This window comes from Dermacentor silvarum, chromosome 1 (genome assembly GCF_013339745.2).
Source record: "Dermacentor silvarum isolate Dsil-2018 chromosome 1, BIME_Dsil_1.4, whole genome shotgun sequence".
Taxonomy (NCBI): domain Eukaryota; kingdom Metazoa; phylum Arthropoda; class Arachnida; order Ixodida; family Ixodidae; genus Dermacentor; species Dermacentor silvarum.
The window spans coordinates 280428100-280439776 of NC_051154.1; the positions used below are offsets into that span (position 1 = coordinate 280428100).

The window sequence follows — 11677 nt, forward strand, 5'->3', positions numbered from 1 at the left end:
GAAATTTATTGCCTTCATATTGAATAAGTGAAATACCCTATTTACTTATGTAATGGACACGCTCGCATAATGAACGCACCCCCAACTTTCGTCGTCAAAATTTCAAAATTTTTTTTCTCCCGCGAAATAAACACACCCTGAACTTGCTGCCGTGAAGTAGGAGAGACACAGTACGATGCGGCGTCCGATATGGCATTCAGTGGGTACGATTGTATCAGACGCTGAATTGTACGTGTGTCTCCTACTTTTATAGCGGTAGCATCATATGGACACTCCAGGTGCATTTTGAAGTCGGCGCCAATGATCGCGGCTTTATCCCACGTTGGAGGGAAGAAAGCGGGTAGGAAACGCGCCGTATTTCGTCGTGTGCATGGCGCCGTTGGGAGGGGAGGGAGGCGGCACAGCAACTGCACATTGCACGGCCGGGCGTGCCCTATCTTGAAAACGATCTGCGTCGGAGGCTGAGTCTAGGTGCGACGGCAGCTTATACTTTTGAGCGTACTCCGTTATCGCCGCTCAGTTTGCGTTGAAGTGATACATGGCATGAAGGTCACTTCGCTCGCTGTTGCTGCAGCGCTTCCTCACACCAGCATTTCGACTGTGAGTGTCCGCGGTCATCCAGTGTGATTGGTTCATGTTTGCCTGTGCGCGCTGACACCATGCTGGTTAAATTACTTTGGAAGTTTATACGGGCGATAGAACTACTATCCTTACTTTGTATAGCTCTCTGCGCATTTGCTATCGCAATCGATGGTTCGCCTTGCGGACGAAATTGCGGCTTTCTTTCAAACAAATCATTCAAAACAAATCATTCAAAATTTTACCCTGCATAATAAACGCACCCCCCCCCCCAACTTGCGCATATTTTCAAAGGAAAAAAGTGCGTTCATTATGCGAGTAAATACGGTATTGTAATGGGGGTGCCCCATTTTCCATGCCGTAATGACAAGGGTTGGGAAAGTTGGTCAAATTGCGAACAGCTCGAACCATTGCATTGAACATTCATGGCAAAAACAGATGCTGGCCATAGAGAGAACATGGCCCCCGTGAAGGGGAAATAGCATTGTTTAATGTTTTTTCACCTTGGTTGCCATCCGTTTGTTTTTTTGACAGGCTTTTTCCCACCCAGTTTAAACCCACAATGAATGTAATGCAGACCAAAATAGTGTTGTTGAAGGGGTTATATGTTCTGCCTTCCCATGAAGACTTGTTCACTGACATAGTTGTTGGCCATATGCCTGTTGTAGCTAAATGAAATCAATAATAGTCAGTGAACAAGGCTTCTGTGTAGAAGCCAAAACATCCTTTCGACAAGCAAGTCGAAGCAAGTGTCAAACCTTCCGATGTCTTACGTGGTTGCCTTCTGTGCCATGATGTTATGAGAGGGAGAAAACTAAACGAAACCTGGCTGTAGAAAAACTAGTATAAATGAGGTATTTAGTGCACTCTGGGGTTTGCTAGTATATTTCTGGGGTTTTAGAGTCCGGAAGCTTCACGTAAAGGGACAGACAACTGCTCGGAACATGAATTGAGAAAACCGCTTGTGCAAAAATGACCTATCCTACTGGTTAAAATAAGTCATGTTTTTCTCATTAAATGGGAATTTATATTTTTAATTCTTCCCCAAAAGTTGCGAAAAATGACCCTTGGCGCTCCACATGGCAAAAACTAGAAGATGCATAAGTGGCCTGAAGAGGAGGGCAAACTGGAACAACTTGGTATTGATTCATGGTAAATAAGGAACAGCGCACTGAAAACATAGACGAAGGGAGACTTGACACACCCCAAGTGCTGACTTTCAACTGGAAAACTTATTGAATGAACGAGTTTATGAACACTTGAGCTGTGCATGCACTTGCAAGGCAGTGAACAATTCATGACATGCACTCGTGGTTAGATGAGGTGATACTAAACAAGAATGAATTAAAAAAAACATCACACTGCTCGGCTCTCAACGATTTGCGGGGTCTAAAACGGAAATTTCTCTTTCTTGGAAGACTATTGTAGGCTGACTAATGCAACCTGGTCCGGCTTTCTGTATTCTATAGGTCTCGCAAATTTCATGAGTCAATTGGTCTGTGTGGCGAAAAAGCTTCTCGGTCTGAGAGAATTCTGCAGTGCACCCGAATTGCCAAAAGCGAGGCGCAAACAGTGCATTTTGGTGCTCCCTGAGGCGCACGTTTACACACCGCCCTGATTGTCCCACGTACACTCGGCCACAGGTGAGGGGGCTGCTGTACACCATTGCAGTGGCGCAAGGCACACGCATATTAGTGTGCCTTACAGGGCAGACTTTTTTGCATTTGCACCTTTCTCCACACATTTTGTAACTGCTGTGCAGATGCTACCCACTTTCTGGCTGAAAAAAAAATCTATGCCATGCCACGATCCCCCTCCCCCCCCCCTCTTTTTTTTGTTTCAACCTGTGCGAACGCTAGTGTCCATAGCATGCTTCAATTCTTGCACGGACTTTCCACAAGACAGCATGCTATTGGCGTCTTAAGGAAAGCTTGTGCGAAGAGTAACGTTTGGAGAGTAAAGATGCGGCACCAAAAAGCAAGCCGTTAGCCATACATCCACTAGCGTTCGCACAGGTTGAGGGGGGGGGGGGATCGTGGCATGGCATAGATTTGTTTTCTTTTCAGCCAGAAAGAAAGTAGGTAGCGTCTGCCCTGTAAGGCACACTAACATGTGTTTGCCTTGCGCCACTGCAATCGTGTACAGGATCCCCCTCACCTGTGGCCGAGTGTACGTGGGACAATCGGGGCAGTGTGTAAACGTGGGCCTCAGGGAGCACCAAAATGCACTGTTTGCGCCTTGCATTTCGCAATGCATTGCCATGACTGAGAGTGCACTGCAGAATTCTGTCGGACCGAGATTCTTTTTCGCCTCACAGACCAATTGACGCATGAAATTTGCGAGGCCTATAGAATACAGAAAGCAGGACCAGGTTGCATTAGTCAGCCTGCAATAGTCTTCTTAGAAGAAATTTCCTTTTTAGACCACGCAAATCGTTGACAGCGGAGCAGCGCGATGGTTTTTATTTTTGTTAATTCATTATTGTTTATTATCACCTGATCTAACCACGAGTGCATGTCATAAATTGTTCACTGCCTTCCAGGTGTATGTGCAGTTCAACTGTTCATGAACTCGTTCATTCAATAAACTTACCAGTTTAAAGTCCGCACTTGGGGTGTGTCTACGTCTCCCTACGCTTTCAGGACACTGTTCCTTATTTACCATGAATAAGAGGCCTATCACATGGCTTTCTATTATTGTATGGGTTTCATGGTATTCTTATTAGTATTGAAATGCAGTCCACATTTTTCTGTTATTTTTTTACCTTACAATATGCTGATAAGCCTTCGTTTGTAGTGAAAGTGGCACTGCCTTTGTTTTTGATGAGTTGGCTTGGTAAGTCTATCGACAGAATAATGATAACGGGGGCCAGGCAGCCATGATGTAGGTGTGTATTTGGGGGAAAAAAGCTGTACAAATGTAAGAAGGTCTGTACGACAATGCAAACTTATTGTACCAGCTTTATATCTTCAAAAGTGGTTGAAAAGGCCAAAATGTAGGCAGTTAACTGCAGTTGCACTCACTCCTGTGAAGCAGAATGATAGGCTGCTTTCACAATTTGCGTAGCTGCAGGTGCAAACATTGCTGAGGGTTAACTTTTGGTTACCACAAAACTACGTCTTTAAAAACTGGTTGTCAGTCGCTTTAACGCAAAATGTGAAGGTCTGAAAATATCATGTCGGTATGCCTTTAAGCTGTTTTGTGCCACACGTATGTAGATCTGGCTTTCCTGCACTCTAATGTCACATCCCCTAATTATGCATTGGGAATTTGCATGGGAGTAGAGTTGGTGCGCTTACAAGTGATAGTGAAAGCTTGGAGAGGTAGTTACTATGAAACATAGTTACTGTGCTAAGGGTTATGAAACACAAACATGAAATGCACAGAACAGACAAGACCTGATGCACTTCGTGTTTGTGTTTATTCTAGTAACGCTAAGGTGTTGTTGAGCACATTTACAATTAAAGAGCATTGCGTCATAAACCTCTTCCAGCAAAAATGTTTTGCTTTGCACTCAGCTAAAAATTCACTTCACTTGGCAATAAATTATATTCTGGTAGTATTGGGTAGATTTTTCAACTTGAAAACATTGCCGCATACAATGCTCATTTCCACATCTCTGGCAATTTTTGTCTTTTGCAGCGCAAGCACCTCCTGCAAATAGGAGGGAAGTCACTGCGCGAGGTGGCATCGTATGCCATGAAGGCTGTAATGGCGCACCCCGTCCAAGTGCTTTACAGCCTTCATAGCAGGAAGGGGAAGAGGGCATTCATCAATTTGAAGTTATGCCGGATAGTCAGAGGTAAAGCTTCCTCAGTCATCCTTTTGCATTGTTGAAGTATTGTGTGTACAGCCGAACTCCTCTACAGCGAAATGGCTTGCATAACAAGAGGTTGTCCTTGCCAAAATCGTGTCTTTCATATAAATTGTCAACTTCTACAACGAAGAAATTTGGGCGTCCCTGTTGGCTGATTTCATTTTTTACAATGAAAGCCACATACTCAGTCACCACTGCCCTTGCAGAAATTGCGAAAGTGTGCCCTGCACTAGCACCAATGGCAGCTTAGGTGAATTGCTTGACGAGCATGCCAATGAATTGCATCACACCAGGCAGCTTACACGTTTAGCATCAGCGGGTGAGACAGTTGAATATGTCTCGGTTAGTAAAGACATGGTGTGATCATCACTGATGACGTTAACGCTATGTTAGGGTGAAAAAACAAGAATGTCAACGAAGGCAACAGGGATGAAAATCCTGTAAATGGATCAAGAATTTTCATGGCGGGGAAGGCGATAGCATTTAATTATCCGCAGCATTACTTTGCGTATCCTGCATTTCGCCGCTGAGCATGCTGTGAACCTCGGATTCAATAAGGTTGGCTGCGGTTGCAAATTATGTCAGATAAACTGTGTGCTAAAGAGTTAGCAACTTATTTCACTAAGTCTCTTGAAGGTTTTCTTTTGTTGAATGTACTAATTGTGGTCTTTGCATGTTTGTGTGCAGATGTCATCTGTGCGAAAGGGGGGGGGGGCGACCTGACACAAGCACAGGACTTCATTAAGTGGTTGCCAGGGTCTGTGGACAGCGGTGGTGGCAGGAAGAGGCGTTTCACAGCAACGTTTGCAGCAGAGCAGCCCGATGATCCCTCCCTTCAGGGCAGGAATCATTGCCTGCCCACTGCTGCCCTCTCCCTGCCCCACCCTTGCCCTCAGGTCCCTGGCAAGTCCACCGTCGGCCCCTCCTGTCCGGCTGCTGCTGCCCCTGCTCCTTCCCCTGCTGCAGCCCCTGCCGCCCCTGCCCCTCCTCCTGCCCCTGGAGCTGAGCACCCCTACTGATGCTGCATCAGTTCAAGAATTGTATTGTAAATAGTAAAATAGTACTGTAAATAGTATACTAAATAAATTATATTTTCGTTTACGCTTTGCGTGTGTATGCAGGAAGTTTCCTTCCTGCACTTATTTCCATCACATTTTCTTCGCTACTAATTGTATAGGCAGTAAGCTAGCATACAAGCAACAGAATGGCTAAGTACAGGCTATGCTTGAAACACACTGGATGCAAAATGGCTGAGCACCGGATTTTCTTGAAACGCATTGGCTACAAAATGGCTAAGCACTGGGTATTCTTGAAACACGTTGGATACAGAATGGCTGAGCACTGGGTATTCAAACACGTTGGATACAGAATGGCTGAGCACTGGGTATTCTTGGAACACATTGGATTCAGAATGGCTGAGCACTGGATGTTCTTGAAACATGTTGGATACAGAATGGCTGAGCACTGGACGTTCTTGAAAGACTGGATACAGGATGGCTTTGCACTGGCTCTATGCTTGAACTACATTGGATTCTACAATGGCAAACTGTACGGCCAATCTTGGCTCGAACAGTGGGTGAACCTTGGATCGGGTTGCACTTTGCCATGATGCCAGGATTGGGCCAAAGTTCGTACCAATTTCTGCGAGCATTGGACCATGCTTGGCCCAATGCTGTCGTGCTGCCTGGGTTTATTTACAGGAAAGGCATATGGCTCAGCCTGAGCCAGTGTGCTCTCACCTGCTTTTCTGCTCACAACATGAGTTGGTAACTGTTATAATAGGGCTGACTCCACACATTGCTTGCATTTGTTGAAATCATTTATTTCTCGATATAAGTGTTCTTGTAGTATTTGAGCCCACATAACGGTAAAATCACGACAGCAGAAGCTTTCCTTGTTTTTCTTTTACCAATTTGTTAGCATGGCAGCACATACTTTGCAGTTTATTCTATTGTCGAGCCATGCTTTGTACTCAGAGTATACAACTCTGGAAGAGTTTGGAAAATGTAATGAAACACGGAAACTGCCTTTTAGCATGCATGCACGTGGAAATTTTAAGTTTGTCGCTTCATCTGTCAATTTCGAGCCTTCATTTATCATAGTACTAATACATAGGTACAACACAGCAATATAGGCAAGCTTTCAATTTAACAGAAATTCTCATGGTCCTATTGAATTATTCACATGTCGCCACTATACCGCAACTTTAGTGGCGTTAAATTTCGTTTTACATTGTTGTCCACGTGCTAAATGCTCTTTTGGACAGCTTTTTTTCACAGCCTGCAAGCACAACTTCAGCAATGCGTAACCTTTATCTGCATGAGAGACAGGTCAGGACTTAGTGGCATTGTTCTTTGACGTAGTGAATGTTATGTAAGTAATTAGGAACCACCAGTGAGTAGCACTTTGCAGCACTACTTAACAACACACCCGCTACTTAACCATTCCCAGGTCTAGTGGCAGCCACCAAGTGACATTTTTCCACTGATTCATGTAATCAATTATGGCATGCACCCTGTTTTAGGTAGCTCTTTGAACTAGTGCATACAGCCTTCTGCTATCACGTAGCTGCAGTAATAGTATGGGTTCACGGAATGACTGGGAAGGCTGTGTTCTTTACCATCACATTTCAGTACATATGGAATCGCGTGTACTGATCACAAAGACCTCTAGACAACAACCCCTAACTTGATAGCCTACACAGTGCACTTGAGCTTCATATATCATGTAAGCTGCATGCCTATTTGCGTGACTGCAAAGAGACGTGCAGTCAGCAACAGGGATGAGTGCAGTTACCTGTATCTTAAATGAATATTCACTTAAAGCACATGTCACTTCAACTGTCTTGCGCTGTTCTGCACAAGTCGGCCTGCATATGTGATGCTGCTAGCGAATATCTGGTAATAATAATCCTTGTTTTCTCAGTGACAGCTGGCCTCCATGGGGCGGTGCAGACGGGAGTGTCATTGCTGGAGCACCTCCTGGCTGTCCACAGGAAATAGAATAAAACATGGTAAATTCAAACCCCCTCTGGTTCCCATTTCCATGTTTCCATAAGTGCGTGTGTGTTCATTATCCTGAAGTTACTTAAATTTGAAAACGAAGCCACATAAAGTATACTCATGTCTCACGTAGTGCATTATTAAACATCAAAGTACAAAAGCACGCAGCTTAAGAACCGCAAAGATAATTTGTAGAGGGTCAGTCACTGCAGAGGTCAGGATAGGTATTGTCGTCGATGCTCGCACACAATAGAATTGCAGAAACTTGTTCATCATTAAAAGCTATTATACATGTAGGGTGTGAACATTTGGTAATGGTTTGAGTGAATGCAGACTGCATGAATATGCCACCCCTAACGTAATGCCCTGAGAGAGGCCCTTAAAGGTGAAAGAAATGGCGATAAGAAGCTTGGTAACAGACAGATATGTGCAACGAGCGAGTTGTAGCGCGCACAGGGAAAAATACACAAGAAGGCACAAAGAATACACACACGTAGCGCTTCATTGTGCCTTCTCATATCTTTGTTCCCTCTTAGCCCTACAAGACGCTCATTTCAACATGAACAACCAACAAGCCCATAAGCGGATATATATATATATATATATATATATATATGCATAACACTACCTCCATAAATAGGAAGAACTGATCTTCCACCGTGAGGCTCTAAGAACACTGCGAGGAATCATAGGTGCACAGATAAAAGTAATCACAAGGGCAATGCATAGCAAGCATCTGCATCTAGATCAAGATAACTAAATTTTGGATCAAGGTGAAACATTGCAGAAGAGCTGCATGCTGTACATGATATGCAGGATAAATCATAAATATGTTGATTCATTGAAGGCATTATAAAAATTATGTTTTGCTATTTTCTAATAGCAGCTGGAGTAAGTGCTATGAAAGAGAAATTAAATTTTTAAGGAATAAAATAATTAGCTAATGTCTAGTAGAGAACTTACAGAAATGAAATTACTCAGTAATTGCAAATGTATGGAATAAGTTGTTTCACTAGTAGAGTGCTGTGCAGGTCATGGGGCAACTAGAAAATTGTGAGGATATAAGGGAAGAGCGAAAGCATGTGCAGTGAAAATATGGGAGAAAGTGTGTAAAGGAGCGAAATCGATTCTAAGGCTATTACTGTACGCCGATGAATGGGGATTCGAGGTGGAGCATTGCAAAGGTACAGCTGAATCTCTCTATGAGCTATTGTGACACACATGAACAATTTCCGTAGAAAATGTGAATCTATTTAAGCACATTACTGAGAGCATAATCACTGGAAAATGGTAGAGCAGAGATCGATTTGTGCAAACACAGGATTGGTGCTCACTTTCAACTGCAGTTTACTGAGGAAATGATATTTATAAGTACAGAACAAGGCCATCATGGGGCATCACATTAATATGATAAAGCAACCAAATATAGGATTCACCAGGAACCCCCTAATACAACCACATCATAGCCATGTACCATGGCATATTTGTAGAGGCAAGCGTCATGCTGTGCGATAATCTGGATTGTCTCTTATCACCTCTGGTATACTTAGCCGTACCAATCTGTGAAGGTAGGTTGAAGCATGTGCGCTGGCCTAGCAAATAATAACCTAAAAACACAAGACTTAAAAAGCAGATGCTGCGTCTATAATGATGACTTGCAAGGAGTACATAACAGATCAAACAACGAGAGCAAATCCAACCAAGTAAGTTGGTTTTCTAAAGGTACTTCAGGTTTTTATTTGCCACGGCACTGCGTCCAGCAGCATCTGAGGCAAGAGAATTGGTCGAGCATTTAATGCGATCTTGGATTTCTGGCTCGCTCGTTCACATGGGCACAAAACAAATCCATCTGCCTGCCTTGAGTGTCGGTGGCATATTCTTACATTGATACCCTGAATCAAGTTTAACCAATTCACAGTGTTTCGAACTTTCTGCTGCTTCTCAAGCTGTGTGTATTCATTGGTTTGCCTTAAAACTGCAGTTTGGTGATAGATCTGATGCCAATTTTTCTTCCACATTGATGGTATTGTTTTGAATGCCAAGACTGCCAGGAGGGCCTTCAACTACTTACGCAGAACAGCATGTCTAGGATGGCAGTGTCAGTGTTGTTATAATTGCTTGCGATGTCATTTGCAGCACCTGTAGCACTCATCGCGGCAGGGGATACAGCTTTCGTCCATGGGCCAATGACATCCTGTATTATGCGCTGCATGGCCCTTACCTTAAAGAAGCAATCTAGCCTATTGATAACTTACATGCTTTTCATTGTGTGCGTTAGGGGCTTAGCTGCAGCCTTACTAGCCACTGTGGAAGGAGGTTGCTTTTTCGTGCCTCTTTTGGGGACGCACCTAAAAAAAGTTCACTTTTGAGGCAACACAATCGAAGTGTTGGTTACATTATGCATCAGTGACGCACACTTAAACACTATGTTTGTTGTTGGGTATCAGGGAAGAGTTCTTTAGTATCTTCTTGCTTCTTTAGCTAAGTACATAGTTTAGTGCTAGTAGAAGTATGTGATAGTACATTTAGTACATACATAGCTTCATACATCTCGATCAGAATCAGGGCAGGGCTCGCTAAAGTAACTGACTGAGCATGCTTTATTGTGTCTTCTCTTCATCTCGTTGGCATCAGCGTGCTGCAGTCAAATTCAAGCTTGCGAAATTAAAAAGCAAAACGAAAGGGAACTGTCTCCTTATGCATACAGCAGCAAACAGCGTGCGTCACTGTTACAGAATATTAGCAACAATGCTTCTTTCCCATTGTCGCTTAATAGTGAGAAACTTTCTTGTGAACTACTTGCTGCTGTAGCCACAAAAATTCAAACTTGCTCCTAATGCATTTAGTACATAGTATTAGTACATTAGTATTAGTACATTTAGTACTAATGCACATAGGGCACGGCAGCTGGCCGCAAAGGCACATGGATAACCCGTTTGTGTTCATCGCGCAGATAGCTGCATCCTTGCTGCTGATAGCTGCGGGGACTCCGGTGGGACACGAGGCCTACAGATGGAAAACGTGCATACTCGTACTACGCATCCGATACCAGACCGCTGCACCACCGAGCCATTCCTGCTGACATTGCACAGGAACGGCCTATTGTATTAGAGCACTTTGTGGACCACTCCGAGCGCCAGTTCGGTCTTCAACTCGACGTTGGTGGCGCATCAAGCGCTTCATTCCATAAGAAGGGATGACACACTTCCATGGGCCACAGGGCACGGCAGCTGGCCGCAAAGGCATATGGATAACCCGTTTGTGTTCATCGCGCAGGTAAGAAAACGCTTTGAACATTGCATGCGTTCCAACGAGGTTTGTTTAATAGTGCTGCCGTGCCCTGGGCTGCTGTGTGAACTAATTTTTGACATAGTGTATCTCGTCAAACTATTGCTATTAGCAGGCGATGTAGAAACAAACCCAGGTCGTGATACACCCGAAATTTCCCAGCACCTGCAAAAAATTTTGAAGGATTTGAAAGAAATAAAGGAAAAACGACTAACCGCAATAGACAATAAACTCCAACAACTTACAACCCTAGACAAAAAGATTTCGTCTTGCGCGGAAACGGTCACAAATCTACAGAAAGTCGTTACGACCCTAGAACTAAGGCTGGTCGACCTTCAAAATCGCTCTAGACGATCAAATTTAATTGTGTATGGTTTGCCAGAAGAGGACAAAAAAACGAAGACGCGTTAGAACTTACAGTAAACGAAGAAATTATCAAAAAACTCCTCAGACTTGAAGCTGTAAGTATGGAACGTGTTCATAGATTAGGAAGGCCAGATACCACTAAAACAAGACCAATAATTCTTAAACTTCTCGATTTTAGGGACAAAACTAAAATCTTGAGAAGTTGTTTCAAACTAAAGGGATCAGGTTTTTCGATTTCCGAAGATTTTTCACCTCGCGTAAGAGACTTAAGAAGGAAATTATGGAATTCTGCCAAATCAAGGAAAGAATCAGGTGACAAAGTAGATCTAATTTATGATAAACTGCGAAAAAATGGCGATATGTTCTACTGGGATGAGGAAAATAATTGTATAGCCCCTTTGAAATCTGGTTCCGTCAATCCTGTTCCAAAAAGCCAGCAACGCGGCCCTCGAAGCCTGCGTTCCCGCCAAATTTTATATCCCACTTATCCTTTCTGAACATAAACGCCCGCAGCATATTGGCTTAGAACTCTTCGCTCACTGCACGCACCAGCTGTAGAAAGCCTGCTGTGACACAATCGCGCATAAGCTGTGCTGTCAGCGCTCGACTTGCTTTCCCACAACAC

At 43.7% G+C, this 11677-nt stretch overlaps 1 protein-coding gene across 1 annotated transcript; it reads left to right on the forward strand.

The window, feature by feature from the left end:
* Positions 1-2595: 2595 nt before the first annotated feature.
* LOC125942181 (E3 ubiquitin-protein ligase TRIM33-like) lies at positions 2596-5430 on the forward strand. Its single transcript, XM_049660340.1, has 2 exons — positions 2596-4381; positions 5084-5430. The coding sequence occupies exons 1-2, from the start codon at positions 4279-4281 to the stop codon at positions 5413-5415; spliced, it is 435 nt and encodes a 144-aa protein (XP_049516297.1). The 5' UTR covers positions 2596-4278; the 3' UTR covers positions 5416-5430.
* Positions 5431-11677: the final 6247 nt, after the last annotated feature.